The sequence below is a fragment of the Boeremia exigua genome, assembly GCF_020726555.1.
Source record: "Boeremia exigua strain MPI-SDFR-AT-0100 chromosome Unknown C7974scaffold_4, whole genome shotgun sequence".
Taxonomy (NCBI): Eukaryota; Fungi; Ascomycota; class Dothideomycetes; order Pleosporales; family Didymellaceae; genus Boeremia; species Boeremia exigua.
The window spans coordinates 267,833-283,481 of record NW_025763521.1 but is presented as its reverse complement, the minus strand read 5'-3'; the positions used below and the strand labels follow the sequence as shown (position 1 = coordinate 283,481).

The following is a 15,649-nucleotide window of genomic DNA, read 5'->3' as shown; positions in this document are numbered from 1 at the left end:
TTCAGATGGCACGATGTGCGTCTTAGCAAAGCTGGAGTGTCGGGCTGTGGTTGTTCGCACCAACGACGCCGTTTCATTGTATTATGGTTCTCGAAAGGATTGCGCGCTTTTTGGCATCGGACAGATCGCAGCACCGTGCTGGAGGTCCTATCCCGACGATGATTTGTGAGCCTGACGAACAGTGGCGAATGGGCGTATGTCATGAGAGGGCCTTGGTCTCTTTGAACTAGGTGAGTCTCAAGCAGTCGCCATTCACTCTGGCCTGGATCTCTGGAGCGTCGCGGAATTCTATCATGACTGTTAAGCTTACGAAAGCAGGTAGTTGGATGCTACAGCGCGTTGCGGAGGCCATAAAGGTAGGATCAAGTTTCATGGAAGCTAAAATTGCGATGGGCAAAGTTTCTCCGCCAAACTTCGTCACGAATTACCTTTGTAAGCCTCAGTTTCATGGCCTCCAGGTGGCGCGCGCGTTCTGTCGCTCACGGCTAGCGTAGCACTTATCGTCGCGATTCAATGATCATATCTGTTGACGATGCTCCAGCACGCAACACGTCTTCTGTTCAATATTACGCGCACAAGTACAGTGGTTTTGGTGTGTCGGCCGACTCGGAGTTTACGTGCCCTCACTGGGACAAGGTGGTGTCTCCACTGAAGCGTCCGCCCAAACGATCGCACCAATAGTGGAGGTGTTGTTCAGATCCTTCGAGCTCTCAGCACAAATAGGTCCTTCCAGCTTGTATTCCCAGACGTAGAGGTTTTGACCAACCAAATGATCGACGGCGATGAAGGCCACGCCAATTACACGCCTGCTTTGATCCGATGTACCCCGCAGTGTACTCCCGGTGAATCATTGCCATCGAGAATACCATGTCTGATCGAGTCGCGTCTACAGGAATGTTTCAAGACAAGGTACCATTCGCAACACCTTTGACCGTTCAGTGCCATGTTGAATCATCGCCGGATACGATACCTTACCACAATCTGTGGTAGGCTTCACTATCCTGATTTGAATTGAAGTAGCGTAGCTCAGCGCATGGGTGTTCGAGAGCAGCTCTTGTCCCTCATGTGAAGACCCTTGCATCTGCTATTCGCCTGACTCGACGCTGTCACACCCCAAGGCATATTCGCTACGCATCGAGATATCTTAGCAAGAATCGGGTCAAAAATCAATCACTTAATGGGCGGCGGTACTGTAAGTATGACGCACGCACATCCTGCCCCAAAATATGCCATCTCGAGCCGACAAATCGCGATTCTTACTCACCGTATGTGTAGAGAAGCACAATTAGAGCATTGAAACGACCCTCGATTCGAAAGGCAAGTTTGAGGATCGATCGCATTAATCATGGGCAAATACCGTTCCAGAAGCGGATGGTGAGTAGATGCTAGCAGACCATGAACGCTAAAGCTAACAAAGCAACGCCCAGTCTTACCTGCAGAGCCCGTCGTGTTAAATGTAAGTTGTCCCTTCTGTCACCTTGGATGGGCACCTAATCTCGTTCAGGCGACGAAACGCGTCCTGTCTGCAACGCCTGCAGCAAGAAAAATCGACCATGTCAATGGGAAACGCTCCATACCAAATTTAAGGATTACCAGCCTTCGGAGAGAGCATCCAGTAAATCTACTACTGGCGAAGGTGACAGTGAGAATATGGATATAGATGGGGCTGATGACGAGGAAAGCCTGGGTAGTCGGCATTCTCCTCCGCGGACGAATGAAGCGCGAGGGATTGGACGGGCCATCGCTGCCTCCGCAAGTACGTCACGGTCAATGAGCGATCCATCACCAGACGACTCGATTGCCATAAACACACCGGGCTCTCGATCCCAGAGCGGAATTTCTGTTGCCAGCCTACTACGGCATCCTGTGCTGGAGGGTACTCGTCCGTACTCGGAAGAAGCCGTTCCACTCACACAGAGTGAAGCACAGCTCGTACATCACTACTCAGAGTATCTTGGCCGCTGGCTCGATTGCACTGATGCCACTCGGCAGTTTACATTAGGAGTACCGGAGAAGGTCAAGTCTTGCCCTGTCCTCTGCCATGCAGTCTTGTCATTTGCAGCTCGTCACCAAAGAAAAGATAATGTTGCTGATGCTGCCTACCAACGATGCATTGCCCTACTCATAAACCGATTGGATGAGGCGAGTGCTAGCCACGATGAAATGTTGTTGTGCGCTATAGTCATCTTACGGTTTTATGAACAACTCAATGGTAGGCCTCACATCTCAGGCTGACGCGTCCCGGCTTACACTCGCAGTACCTTCCACCACCGGCTCAGATGCTGCACGGCATCTAGCAGGCTCCTCTGCGATATTGCGTGCGTCTCAAGGTAATCACTATGTAGACCCTTCAGCGCCGACGCTGCGTGAAGCTTCCTTCTGGGTGTATGTTCGGCAATGTCTCTACACAGCGACAACCAACCAGCAACCACTTGACGTAGATTTCTCACTACAGCTGCACCCAACGCCTGGCTCAATGCAAGATTCGCATCCATTGGCGCGCTTGCGGTTGGAAACTGCGTGGGCCAACCAGATGACATGGAATACAGCCCTGATTGTCAACTTTTGTTTCGAGACAAACCCTTCACGAGATCGAAACAGCAGGCTCGCTCGATGGCGTGAGCTCTGGGACCTCGTCCAAAGCTGGGGTAGGGACCGGCCTGAGGGCTTCAGTCCAATTTGGCAAGGGCCAGCAGAAGATAGCTGTTTTTCCCATATATGGTTTACCGCTGATTGGCATGGTAAGTGTTTCCATTGCTTCCAGCCGACGTCTACTAATTGATATGTAGCGGTCGCGTTTGGATTGTATCACTTCGCCTGTCTCATGCTTCACAGCTTCAAGCCGGGGCCGCGGTTCGCCATCCGCAGTGTTGGAAGTCTCTCAAACACAGATGTAAAACGATATAGCCTAGATGGCGAATCCTGAGCTAAAAATTCCAGCACCAAATCTTGGAGCATGCACGTGCAATTTGTGGCGCATGCAAGAGTACACCTGAGACTGTGCAGCTCTCGATAACCCTGTGTCACACTATCTTTGTTTGGGGACCGCTAGTGACAGATCCAAAGGAACGAGACGAAGTCCTACAGCTCCTGTTAGATTTTGAGAGATCTCATGTTTGGCCAACTGCTTGGATCAGCAATGCCTTGAAAGAGGAATGGGGGTTGGACCAGGATTCGTGTTGATGAATCAGGAGGAGCGTAATTTCAAACAATACCCTAGATATAACATTCGATTTCTCTTTTATCTCAGTATTGGTCCCTTGCTCGGGTACAAACTCCGCGTGAAGTATAATTTGCTCGCGTAGTACCAGCCACAGGCTCTGGTCGTGATATTTTTGGGTGAATGTGCCGAAATGACAATCTCAAATCACAATCGAAGGCTTGTGGCACGTAACTGCCAGCTTGCTTGTCCCAGTCAACTTCCAACATCTTTGATCCATATTCCCCGATCCTACTCCGAACGTGTCCGTATGCATACATGTGGCGTGACAGTTTGCAGCATCACTTACCAAGAGTCTAAGGCATGGGCCAGACCTTGTGTACAGACATATGACATGCATAAGACCAGGTTAGTGGTCCTGAACGCTCTGTAAAGATGCAGCATGGTCATAACGCGTTGGTTGCGGAGGAGTTCGCCGAGGTCTGTTACATCATAATCCGCACATCTCAGGATTCTCACGTTAAGACCGACTCAAAATGTGGTGTATCAAGGCATATAGAAGGTGGCCGGAGTGGATTGGCTTGAGACAAAAGGCGTGGTGGGTCACAGGGTATTGAGTATGCTGCGCCTGTTGTTGTCTACGCCGCACTGATTTCTTGCAGTCCTCCTCCAGAGATACTGCCCTAGCCAATCAAGTGACATCCACGCTCTCCGATCCAAGTTTGAACTTTGAAGTCGACGACATGCCCTTCGCTCGTTCCATGATGACTATCTATGTTGTAATCGATTCAATGCTCAATTTGTGGAGCAAGTGTAGCCAGCCCTACGTCGACTGTGAACTCAGGCATCAGCAGGATTCTGCACAGGACACCCGTAGCTAGCGCACATCTCCCAAGCCTTCCGCAGTTTCTTGCGGCCTGTCATTTCCCCTCATGGTATGATGGACATATTGACAGCAAACACATGTCGTGCGAACATGGCGCATGTACTGTCTCTCCTCACGCAGACGTGAAGCAGTTACTCACGGTTGTTTCCCTACCTAACTGCCACCCGTAACCGTTTCAGTAGCTCGGCAGAGTTCCTCAATGGTAATAAATTCTTGAGGGCGATCAAGAAATCCGACTCCTGGCTTCGTTTGAATCACCGACGAACGATAAGCACTGCTAACGTTCAGTGTTCAACTCGGTGCACATCATATATTTTGAGTCCGCGCAAGCTATTGTGATGCCCGTCTACATACGTAACTCATCGAAAAACGTGATTGTGTATGTTGGAGGAGTCATTGCACAACGGCCTTAGCCTCCGCACGCTGTAATTTTCTTCGCTATGCCGGTGTAGACGACTCGTACGAGTCTGCTCTATCATAACACGGCAGATTGTCCCGGGGAGGTGTACATCGCGTCAGCTTGCGAAGAAGGACTCCACATGATAACCCTGCCTCCTGCTATGCGTCTCTAGCCCAATTAATTAAATCAGTTCATCCTCACGATGCGACGCAAAGACTTAGCAATGGATATCAGAAGCATCTCTCCTAGTCAAGAGCAAAACGGGCATCAAGTGACGGACAACCTTGACCTCGCCGTATTGGGCGTGTGCACTGGCACGGGGCTGGGGCACGTTGATTGCGCGTTAGTTCGATACCGTCAAACAAGTCCATCGGCTCCACTACGCGTAAATCTACAACAGGTCAGTGTTTGGTCACAGCCCTGCTTCCTTACCAGCTTGTTCATCAAACACGCAGTTTGACCGAATCCCCGTTCCCGCGTCTGTCAGAGATCCCATCGTTAGCTATCTTCGCGGCGGCCGGCACGGATCTGAGCCAGCGCCAACACTCGATGATCTACTAAGCCGATTGTTCTCCAACGGCATCAAGACTTTCTGCCGCAAGAATGCCATCGACCCTGACTCCATCGATCTCGTGGGCACTCACAGCGACGCCCTCAACAATCTGACAGCACTGACGGATCGAGAAGCCGCGAGGGAGCAACCCCTCCGTTGGAACTCCTTGATCGCTGCAGAGACTGGAATCAGTTCTGTTTCTGACTTTACGATAACCGAGCATGCAGTCACTCATTCCCAGATTCACCCGACCGCCTACGTCAACCGAGCTCTCTTACGGCACACGACCAGATTCCGTGTCTGCCTCAATATCGACGAGATTGCAAACTTGACTTTCATACCCCCTCACGCCGACGATGGAGCGCACGCTACGTTATCTCGCGACTGCGGGCCTGGCAGTCTCCTGATCGACTACGCCATGCGCTACTGCACCTCGAACGCGCAGTCATCGGACCACGACGGGAGGCTGGGCGCGCAAGGCACTGTCAACCAAAACATCATAGACCAGTTCCTCAACACGCGCGACTACCTTCGCCAAACACCAGCCATGAGCATGGCGACGGAGATGTTCGGCGACCACGAGGCTCAGCAGCTCATAGACGAGTGTCTGTACAACAGCATGTCCGAAGCCGACACCATCGCCACCGTCACTCGAGCGACCGCCCAGAACATTCTCAAGCAGTACAACCGGCTACTCCAGCTCTTCTTCCCTCCGGGCCAGCATGTCGACGAACTCTTTCTCTGCGGCCCCAGCGCGCGGAACACCAATATCGTCGACTATCTCGAGTCTGAGCTTGCCGAGAGCGTCGTGGTTAAGCCACTGCACGCAATCGGCATACCGGGCGACGCGCATGAAGCCGTCTGCTATGCGCACCTCACGCTCGAAGCAGTGCTCGGCCAAGCAACACAGTCAGCCGACCAGCCTCCAGTGCCGAGTTCTGCGGATGCTGTCAGAGCGAAGGTCGTGCCAGGCAGGAGGTGGATTGAGCTGATGAGCCACGTGCTGAACTTCAGTGGCGGGCAAAGGATACAGATGGCGACAAATGTGCGGATTATGAATAACCTCGTGAGTGGAGTTCAGGGAATAGTTATTGCGTAGCACGGAAGCCGTCGCGGGATCGGTTTCGGCATAGAATTGTGTGGTATGCAACTGATGAGTATGGAAGAGACACCTCTGATCACGAATTTCCATCAAATCTACATCCTCAACTCTTGGTCAGCTTTGAACACTCGACCAGCAATGCTCCAAACCAATAGGAGAATTTGTTTCGGTAGGAGTATATCACGCTTCCAAGCAGCTGAACTACACAATTGGGAGAGTCGTAGGAGGGCGTGGAGAGGCGTTATTGGTTGCTGGCGATCTGGTGACGTTAGCAGCTGCTTGGAGGAACGCATGTCGGTAACTCAAGGTGAGAATATGGTGCTTTATTAATGATTCTACTTGGTCAATCTCCGTCGCGCCATGATCTCCTCCCTTGTCGGGCTATGGCCATGCATGCGTTGATGAGATTCCGTCTAGTTCGCCTCGCCGAAGTCGACGTGCCCTGTCTCTTCTGCATGCTGCACAGCGCCTCGTTCTCCTGCGCCTTTCCACCCGCAAACGTTGCACTTGATGTCGAATTTCTGTGTGTCGGTGTAATACTTCTGCTTCTTCAGCTCGCCACACAGCTGCCGCGCGCCGTCCAGGATTGCATCATCGGTGGCGTCGAAGAGCTTAACGTCGTTCTCAGAGCTGAATGTTGAGCAGCCAGATGGCACGAAGGCGATGGTGTCGTAGTGTATGCCGGAGTAGACGAGGATGCAGCGCCGCGGTCTGCCTTCGTTGAACCGATCCACGCGCAGGTCTTGGACGTTTATGCTGGCAATCTCAATGTCGAATTCTTGAGATAGAATGCTCAGTTCGATGCCTCCGCCCCACGAGTCGGAGTACTGAATCCACTTGCAGTACTCGTCCGGCGATCGCTGCAGAATTGCTTCGTTGTAGTATTCGGGATCGCGCTGTATGGCTTGGGCGACCAAGGATCGCAGCTCAGTCATTGAATCGAGGTTGTCGGTCAGGACGGCGCTGCCGAGTGCGCGAAACATGCAAGAGTTGTCGTCGGGCATGACGCGCAGGACCATGGTACCGCTTCTGTTGGGCACAAAGACTTCCGGTGTATCTTTCAACGCCGGCTGCTCCTTCCGTTTTAGCGACAGAGGTGCTGCTGGCGTGGTCTCCTGTTTCTTCTCACTGGGGTCGCCAGTTTCTTGCGCGATGACGATGATTTGTGCGCCGTTGAGCTTGAGATCAGTGTCCTTCAGCAGCGTGGAAAGGCCGTATAGAGCCGGATCGAGCGGTTGCGGTGGGAAGCCCCATTTCAGCTCGTACAGCGGGAGGTCTGTTGATGTTGTGATAGCTGAGAGAAGGTCGGAGACAGCAGCATCGTCTTCGAGTGAGAGTGTGTGCTGCCCGTTCGGGGCTCGTAGGCGGATTCTGATTGGCATCTTGCTGTGGCAGTCAGGAGAGTGAGCAGTGTTATGAGTGACGTGTGGCAACTGCGCACGGAAGCTATGGGTGAGTTGCGGGGCTGGAGGGGAAGGTGCAATCAGGTAGGATCTGGTGGACGGATAGTATGGAGGGAGCAGCTGCGTGAAACAAACGGTGTTGGAGCGTGCACAGTGAAAGTGTATTGTAAGCTATGGAATCCTACTATTGCGATCGCTGACCGACGTGGCGGCGTGAGGTGAATGTTCCGGAAGCATGCAGGCAGTGGGTCGAACGGCGGCAGCTAGCACCCCTGTCGACGCATGGGCCACCTTTCCAGGCGCGACTTCCTCTTGCTCCCAGGCGCGTCTCCAACGTCGCATTTGCTTGCGCACATTCACCGCGCGCACCGCCGCCAAATCCAGCAATCATGGCGTCCGCACGCGCGCAGAGCTCGACGCCCGTGCCAACCACCGAGAAGGCCGACCCGGGTGTTGATGGCGCTGCCTCGACCGTCACTGAGGCCGAGCACAAGGCCATGACAGACGTACTAACCAACATCTACAACTACAGGAACGATGAGTGAGCGCTACAAGCTGGCCAATCTCATCAAATATGCGCTGACATTACCCAGTGGCTACGACCCCACCAAGCTCTTCCAGCGCAAGGTTAATAAGCGTGCGGTGCCCGACTACTACGACATCATCAAGGAGCCTATGGCACTCAGCACCATCAAGGGCCGTGTCGCAGCGAAGGACTACAAGAGCTTTTCTGAGTTCGTGCGCGACCTTGCCCTCATTCCACACAACGCCCAAGTCTACAACAGACAAGACTCGCAGGCCTACGTCGACGCCTTAGACCTGAAGAAGGTCGTCTTGTCCGAGTTGAAGCGTTTGGTGACAGAAGGCACCGTCACCGAGACAGTGGCTGCGCTGCCGTATCTTGGCGAGATCCCTGAGCAGGACCCTCTCCTGCCTGAGGAAGAGGAGGAGGAAGACGACGAAGACGATGAGGAGGAGCTTGAAGTCGATGAAGAGGACGACGACGAAGACGATGGCGAGGGCAAGCGGAAGAGAAGGCGGGGCCCGCGCTCTACAGCAGCCATTGCTAAGCGTGAGGGCGGCGCACGAGTGAGGGAAGAGCGAGAGAAGAACGACGACCCCGAGTCGAGGAAGAAGCGCGGGCGCCCACCGCGGGTCGACACGCCCATGGAAGCGCGCATCAAGGCCATCATGAAGGCGATCCGTAAACCCAGGAACCAGGCGAACAAGCTCATGGTCAGCGCATTCGAGCGCGTGCCGGACAAGGCTGTTATGCCCGAGTACCACGCCGAGATTCGCACTCCCATGGCCATGGACATTCTGAAGCGCAAGCTCAAGCGCAAGAAGTACAACTCGGTCGATCACTTCATGGTCGACGTCGAGCTCATGTTCGAGAACGCCAAGCAATACAACGAGGAAGAAAGCCAGATCTACAAGGACGCCGTGCACCTCCAGAAGGAGTCGCGCAAGGTGGCCAAGACGGAGAAGGAGAAGCCAGACACCGATTTCGTCATGGAGGAAGGCCGCATCCCCATGCCCAACGGTATCCTGCACAACGGCGAGCTCTGGAAGGTTGGCGACTGGGTGCACATTCAGAACACAAACGACCTCACAAAACCCATCGTTGCGCAGATCTACCGGACATGGCAGGATTCTGAAGGCGGCAAGTGGGTCAATGCCTGCTGGTACTACAGGCCTGAGCAGACCGTCCATCGATTCGACCGTCACTTCTTCGAGAACGAGGTCGTCAAGACCGGCCAATACCGCGACCACCGTATCGACGAGGTCGTGGACCGATGCTTCGTCATGTTCATCACAAGATACAACAAGGGCCGTCCCCGCGACTTTCCCGCTGACAAGGAGATCTATGTTTGCGAAGCACGCTACAACGAGGAGAACCACAAGCTGAACAAGATCAAGACGTGGGCGAGCTGTCTTCCAGACGAAGTGCGTGACAAGGACTATGTCATGGACCTGTTTGATTCGCAGAAGAAGCTCAAGAAGGTGCCGAGTCCTATTGCATACCTGCTCAAGGATGACCAGAAGGAGACGGACGACTTGCCAAAGCCGGAGTGGGGCGCGGAGAATGCTCCCCCCAAAATTGGCGCTGTCCACCGTCGTCCGCGCGATCCCAAAGACTCACCACCACCAGAACCAACACCGCCTCCCCCGCCAACACCACCCCCAGCGCCCGTGATGCCGACCCCAAGTCTACCTCGAGCGGACTCCAGTTACGCCGTCGCTCCATCGTCATCTTACCCCCTCGCCCAAGCACCAGTGCCTACACCAATGGCTGCTCCCACACCTCAGCACCATCACATGTCTGCCTACACACCCACACATACCGGGCACTACCACGCCTCCCAGTCGCCCGCACCACACGTCCACCAACAAGCGCCCCAAGCGCCGCCCTACCAACCCATCACACCGCACGTCCCATTCACGCCACAGCCCGCAGCGCCGATGCAGCAGTACCAGACTCCCCGGCCCGCGCCAGGCTACCAACAGCCGTACACCCAACCACCGCCTGGCTACAAGGCCCCACTCCCGGTTGAGGTGTACATCTTGAACGACCACGCGAATGCAAGCATACCGCAGGATATCCGTGAGCAGTTCCAAACGGACGAGAAGGGCCGCGTGTTGTTCTTCACAGCGCCGCCTCTTAACGTCTCGCAGCCTCTGACCAAGGACGGGCGAACACTTGGCCACTCTGCCGCCTACCTGGCAGCCCGGGCACGGCGCGAGAAAGCCCGGGCTGAAAAGCGCAGTGCCGAAGCCGCGAGCCTAACAGAGCAGGAGTCCGCAACCAAGAAAGCAAAGCACGATGAAGATAACAAGCTGGCGCAAGCCGTCTCGGATCTCGGCATCAAGGCCATCAAGGCGCTCGAGGCCCAGCTCGCTTCTTCCACCAAGACCGAGCTGCAGGCTCTCTTCGACGCCCAGGCAGAGCAGCAGATTGAGAGGGTTGTCGACGATTTGCTGGATCGGCAGGCCCGCGCTCTGGCGACGAATACGGAGCGCGAGTTGCATGTCCAGCAGTGGGAGGAGGATAAGCGGACCAGCGTCACGGGCATGACGGCGCGTCTGGAGGAGAAGATCTGAGATGCGCATGAGGGGGAGTGGCTGGGTTGTGGCTGTTGCACGGTTCCAAGACAGAATTGATACCATTTTCGCATTGCTGCTTGCGGTCGTTGCTGGCTGTGTGAAGTGTTGTAACACGAGACGAAGGCACTCTAAACTTGACAGGTACAATGATGTTTAGTCAGGACGTCTGGCACTGGTTTCCATTCCACTTTTCAAATGTTACACGTCAAAGGGTATACGGCATTCTCGCACCATTCACGCACCCTGCACACACTCAACAAGCCCCGCCCAGCCCTCCTGCTTCCACGGCGCAAGCACAACCGCCCTCTGCGCATCGCCCACATCTCCCGTCGCTGCCATCGCACCCGCAAGTCCAACAGCCCCAAGTGCCCCGTTCGGCGGCGCATTTCGTCGTGCCGTCTCCTTGGCTAGGGTGCTCGCGAACGCATCGCCCGCTGCTTGCGCCAGCTGCGCCCAGCCCGCGTGCTTCCACGGCGCAAGCACAACGCTGCGGCGCGCGTCGTCGAGATCGTTCGCGCCGCCGAGGGTAAGCGAGATAGCTTCCAGAACCGTCTCGATGCGGGCGAGCTGCGAGGGCGCGAGCGAGGTGTCTGTACGCATGCGGTCGAGGTCGTCTTTGATGGCGTGCATGGTGTCGGTGTCGTCATCGAGTACGGTCATGGCGCCGATGAGGGTCAGGATGCCGACGTGGGACCCGTGGGTTTCGGCGGCGGTGAAGAGCTGTTCGCGCGCTACTTGGCGTTCGTTGGTGCCGCCTTTTGCCCAGAGTACTTCTGCGAGGAGGCAGATGATGTCGGGGTGCGAGCTGGTGGCTTCGAGGGAGGTGCGGAAGTAGGGCAGCGCGGCGTCGAGAGCGCCGTTGAAGTAGTGTGCGAGGCCTGCTGTGAGACGTGCAGACAGACGGATTTTGTCGAGCTGCGGGGCGGATAAGATAGACTGGCCAGCGTCGCCTTCAAGCTCGGCCAGGAGATCCAAGGCTGTCTCGGCCTCCTCGACGGCGGATTCGTTCGATCCTACAGCCAGCTGGTTTCGTGCGAGGTCGTTCTTGGCTTGTACGATACGCGCAAGAGCAGACACCGCCTCTGACTTCTCGTACTCCTGTTCGGCAGCCTCAGACACAGCCTGAAGAGCTGCCACTGAAGCATCGTAGTTGCCGACTCTCTCCAGGAATAGCGCTGTGAGATGCTTGTGTGATAGGTCATATGGAGCCTGGCGGTTGAGCTGCTGGAGGGCGAACAGCGGTTGAATGAGGTCGACAATAGAACTGGAAGACGACGACGACGATACGACAAAGTCAAAGGCCGAGACAGCATACTGTCGCTTCGTCAGGAGCAGCGAGGAGTCGGAGAGCTCAAAGGCATGCGTGAAGTGGGCAAAAGCGTCCTTTTCCTTTCCACTAAGAAGCGCGATCAGGCCCACGCCCACCCAGGCAAGGGCGTAGTCAGGGTCTTGCGCTTGTGCACGTCCAAACGCTGTGTCTGCGAGCTCCAAGTCGTTCTGTAGCAAGTACAGTGTACCGAGGTTCGTCCATACATGCACATTGCGATCGCTGAGATGGAGAGAACGCACGAACGCGTGCTGTGCGACTTTCGGGCTGAGTGTGGTGGTGATTACACCGAGTGAATTCCAGAATTCGGCATTGCCAGCTTCGAGCTCAATAGCGCGCTTGAAGCACTTCATCGCAGCTTTCAAGAAAGTTGTGAGCTTCTGCTCCTCATTCCCCTCTTGTTCCAGGCAGATGTGGGCGCGGTATTCGGTCCAGCCGAGATTGTACCATGCTACAGCTTGCGCATGGATGTCATGCTCGCAACTTGCGATGGCTCGTTTCTGCGCAAGTATCGAAGCCTTGAGAACCTTTGTCAAGACCGATGATTCGCTGGAAGAGAGGCCTGCAAGCTCGTCCTTGCCAATACCATCAAGGCCTTTGTGTGCGTCAAAATCCACGCCAACATCTGATTTGCTCTGCAGTAAGCGCTCGACGTCAGCAGAGGGAAATTTGTCAAGCTTCTCCTGCACCCAGCTGAACAGACTGCAAGCATCTCCAGCAGCTTTCCAGAGGTTAAACGCATCAGGCTTGTATGACGTGACTGTGTTGGCGACTTCGATGGCACGGATAGCGCTGTCCACTGCCTCTCCGTAGAAGCCAGTCTCAATGCAATGCCAGCCCTTCTCCACTAGAGTCTGAATGAGAGCGATGGAGACGCCGAACTCCTGTGGTCGTTGCGACAAGACGGTTTCGTATCCCTGTAGCGCTTCATCAAACTCGCTCAGCTCGCGATTGACGTTGGCAAGCATGTACTTGGTAAACCAGCTTTCGTCTTCTGTCTTCTTCATGACCACGCCGTCTGTGGGATTTTGCGCATAGTTGAAGGCGCGCTGTGCAGAGTTGTATCGTCCAGAGTTGTGGTAGCTTTCGCCAAGACCAACATAAGAGTAGTAGTCGTCTGGGCTTATACGAAGAGCCGACAGAAAGGACACGATGCTCTGCTGATACTCCTGCTTGTTCATCTGCACAACACCCAATGCAGAGAAAGGCCAGCTGACGCCCTTCTTCTTCGAGCCCGGCGTTTGCTTCGCTTTTCCAGAATCAACAACTCTCTGTGAAACAGCTTCGACAATATCCCATTCGCCCTGGTTCGCGAAAAGCCGGGCAAGTCGCTCTGCTGCTACAATCTCAGAGGGAGAAAGTTCGAAAGCTTTCTGGAAGCATTGTCTTGCTCGTCGGCGATCCTTATTGTACTCCTCATAGAAGATACCGAGCAGCGTGTAGGCGGGCGCGTAGTTCGGGTTCGCCTTGATGGCAGCGAGAAGCATGGCGTAGGCTCCTTGACGGTTCTTTCGGGCAGCCTTGGAAGGATCAAGTTCCCACATACACACACCGATTCGATAGAGAGTCTGAGCTCGCAGATCTCGGCCACGTGGCTTGGAAGCATCCATATGTGGGTGGTCCAGGTAGCCTTGGAGCTTGTCGAGACCGGTCTTGTAGTCGCCAGCGAGTGCCTGGCACCACGCTGCTTCTGCGCCGATGCGTCCATTCTCAGGATCCAGCTTCAGCGCCTGCTCCAGGAAATCTGCAGCTTCCTTGTAATCTTCGTCCTCCTCGAGGATCAGACCCAGACCGATAAGCGCGGCTGTGAACCGTGGTTTCCGTTTCAGGATCTCCTGGAATATCTGCTTGGCCTCCAGGTGGTTCCTAGGAGCCTGGTAGTATACGAGGGCTGTTGCAAGAGTACTGCTCAACGCATCCCTCGTCCGTTGAAACGACAGATCGGTCTTTCTAGCTTCCGATTTTGCAAGCTTCAGGCCCTTCCTAGTACACTCCACCGCACTCTCGTATTCTTCCAATGAGAGATAGAAGTCTCCTAGTAATACATGTGCAAGAGCGGACTTCCTAGCTTCCAGAATGCCTTCCTTTCTTTCTGTTAGCGCGATGAGGAGACTCAGCCTTCGCTTGGCCACTCCAGGAAAATAGTCGGACTGTCTGAGCGGAAAAGACTTACTGTCATCAATGCCAAACAATCATCTTGCGATACAGGCGTGTCAACGCTCAAGGATACCCCGCCCTCGCTCAGATCTGGAGCTTCTCCCTTCTCTTGTACCAGCGGGTACTTTGATACACCGCTACTCAAATAACCAGTAATAACTTTTGAAAGCCCCTCTGTCGGGAAGAATTCGACGTATCGCCGCAGTGTCCCAATGTCGAGATCCAGCAGGTCGTGCGCGCTGTCTGCATGTGACGCCATGACTGCTGAACTTTTCGATCCAGCTCTTTCCTATGTTGGACTCCGTTCGTTGCAGAACAAGAAAAAGACAGGTTTTATACTTCTCTAACGTAAGGAACGACGACAAGATGGTGAAAAGGGGAATTGCGCGTGGCCACGAAGTGGTTAGGTATGTTTGTCGTTTCCACGGTTGGTGGGTCACGCTAGCGCACCTGCGTCATTGCCTGCTCTTCGATATTCAATGAGCCCCACATCACTTACATCTACGACTCAATGGCATGCTCATAACACCAGATTTGCCGTGCCGACGGCCTGAATATCCAACACGAATATACGCACGACGTCATGTCCACGAAATCTGCTTTGAAGGCTGCGAAAGCCGCGATCGAATCGAAGAACTGGGAGGAAGCTATCGACCAGGCGAACACGGTGCTTGAGAAGGATCCTAACAACTACTTCGCAAAGCTCTTCTTGGGACGCGCCAATGACGGTCAGAGCAAATATGACGACGCCGCGAAAGCATACAACGATGCAACAAAGATCAAGCCTGAAGACCCGCAGGCATGGCTTGGCCTGAGAGGCATGTACGAGGGGCTGGGTGGGAGGAACGTCGACGAGAACATCGAGGTTGGCCTTAAGTTGGCAGAGATATATGCAAACATGTATGTGGCCTCACTTGGGAAGTGAGATTTCAAGCTGACAACTCCAGCGACGACGCTCATCGCAGCCAATCTGCTATCGACAAGCTCGTAGACCACGCCCGTAAGCACGGTACAAAGACACAGTACGCGCGTGCACTAGGTACCCAGCTGCCTTCATCGCCGATCTACTCCTACCTGGAAGGTCGCCTACCCCAACCTTCAGCAGTATTGACGCGCATCGCCGAGATCCATGAAACACAGGAGACAGCGGCGATTAAGAAGCTCATCGACGAGCGGCGCCTGCGTCTGGGTGCGACACTCGAAACCACCACATCCAGCGTGAAGAACGAAGTGTACAGCCAGAGCCCGCTGGAAGGGATATACGAGGAGATCATCAACTGGACGAACGACGACGAGTTGAGACGAGAGTACGAGGAAAAGCTGTTGGAGCGTGTTTATGATACCCTGCTTGTGTTACCCGCAGGCGCGAAGGAGGAGAAGCGAGAGAAGGTCATGAAGCTGGCGCACGACATGGTAGTGATCAAGCATCCGTATCATCTCGCCTGGCAGATTGAGCTGGAGTGGCGGTCAGGTCTGGATGTGGAGGCGTATTAGCTGGTACAGAAAGGGACACAGTAGGACTTGTTGGTTGAAAAGAGATTATATTTAATAAGCAA

General features: G+C 54.5%; 6 protein-coding genes across 6 annotated transcripts; 4 read left to right on the top strand and 2 right to left on the bottom strand.

Moving 5' to 3' along the window:
- The first annotated feature begins 1,172 nt into the window (after positions 1–1,172).
- C7974DRAFT_141897 (uncharacterized protein) lies at positions 1,173–3,231 on the top strand. Its single transcript, XM_046135608.1, has 7 exons — positions 1,173–1,192; positions 1,276–1,374; positions 1,428–1,456; positions 1,505–2,212; positions 2,259–2,741; positions 2,790–2,893; positions 2,941–3,231. Exons 2-7 carry the CDS (start codon positions 1,346–1,348, stop codon positions 3,181–3,183), a joined length of 1,596 nt encoding a protein of 531 aa, XP_045998693.1. The 5' UTR covers positions 1,173–1,192; positions 1,276–1,345; the 3' UTR covers positions 3,184–3,231.
- A 1,299-nt stretch (positions 3,232–4,530) lies between these two features.
- Positions 4,531–6,098, top strand: C7974DRAFT_450386 (uncharacterized protein; the record flags this gene model as incomplete). The annotated part of the gene is made up of 2 exons (XM_046145739.1): positions 4,531–4,788; positions 4,847–6,098. Exons 1-2 carry the CDS (start codon positions 4,649–4,651, stop codon positions 6,096–6,098), a joined length of 1,392 nt encoding a protein of 463 aa, XP_045998692.1. The 5' UTR covers positions 4,531–4,648.
- A 320-nt stretch (positions 6,099–6,418) lies between these two features.
- On the bottom strand, positions 6,419–7,728 carry C7974DRAFT_389583 (uncharacterized protein). Its single transcript, XM_046141379.1, has one exon. It carries the CDS (start codon positions 7,481–7,483, stop codon positions 6,515–6,517), a length of 969 nt encoding a protein of 322 aa, XP_045998691.1. The 5' UTR covers positions 7,484–7,728; the 3' UTR covers positions 6,419–6,514.
- A 165-nt stretch (positions 7,729–7,893) lies between these two features.
- On the top strand, positions 7,894–10,606 carry C7974DRAFT_432381 (chromatin structure-remodeling complex protein-like protein rsc1; the record flags this gene model as incomplete). Its single annotated transcript, XM_046144851.1, has 2 exons — positions 7,894–8,045; positions 8,098–10,606. 2 exons carry the CDS (start codon positions 7,894–7,896, stop codon positions 10,604–10,606), a joined length of 2,661 nt encoding a protein of 886 aa, XP_045998690.1.
- Positions 10,607–10,761: 155 nt separating this feature from the next.
- On the bottom strand, positions 10,762–14,540 carry C7974DRAFT_141822 (uncharacterized protein). The gene is made up of 2 exons (XM_046135607.1): positions 14,110–14,540; positions 10,762–14,020 (listed from the first exon to the last, which is right to left on the bottom strand). The coding sequence occupies exons 1-2, from the start codon at positions 14,350–14,352 to the stop codon at positions 10,844–10,846; spliced, it is 3,420 nt and encodes a 1,139-aa protein (XP_045998689.1). The 5' UTR covers positions 14,353–14,540; the 3' UTR covers positions 10,762–10,843.
- On the top strand, positions 14,529–15,647 carry C7974DRAFT_470386 (uncharacterized protein). The gene is made up of 2 exons (XM_046146463.1): positions 14,529–14,993; positions 15,041–15,647. The coding sequence occupies exons 1-2, from the start codon at positions 14,677–14,679 to the stop codon at positions 15,585–15,587; spliced, it is 864 nt and encodes a 287-aa protein (XP_045998688.1). The 5' UTR covers positions 14,529–14,676; the 3' UTR covers positions 15,588–15,647.
- Positions 15,648–15,649: the final 2 nt, after the last annotated feature.

Coding starts and splice junctions, on each gene's coding strand:
- C7974DRAFT_141897 (XM_046135608.1), top strand. CDS start 1,346: ATGGGCAAATACCGTTCCAGAAGCGGATG. Junction 2,742..2,789: donor GTTTACCGCTGATTGGCATG/GTAAGTGTTTCC, acceptor ATTGATATGTAG/CGGTCGCGTTTGGATTGTAT. Junction 2,894..2,940: donor GAAGTCTCTCAAACACAGAT/GTAAAACGATAT, acceptor TAAAAATTCCAG/CACCAAATCTTGGAGCATGC.
- C7974DRAFT_141822 (XM_046135607.1), bottom strand. CDS start 14,352: ATGGCGTCACATGCAGACAGCGCGCACGACCTGCTGGATCTCGACATT. Junction 14,021..14,109: donor ATTGTTTGGCATTGATGACA/GTAAGTCTTTTC, acceptor ACAGAAAGAAAG/GAAGGCATTCTGGAAGCTAG.
- C7974DRAFT_470386 (XM_046146463.1), top strand. CDS start 14,677: ATGTCCACGAAATCTGCTTTGAAGGCTGCGAAAGCCGCGATCGAATCG. Junction 14,994..15,040: donor GCAGAGATATATGCAAACAT/GTATGTGGCCTC, acceptor TGACAACTCCAG/CGACGACGCTCATCGCAGCC.
- C7974DRAFT_389583 (XM_046141379.1), bottom strand. CDS start 7,483: ATGCCAATCAGAATCCGCCTACGAGCCCCGAACGGGCAGCACACACTC.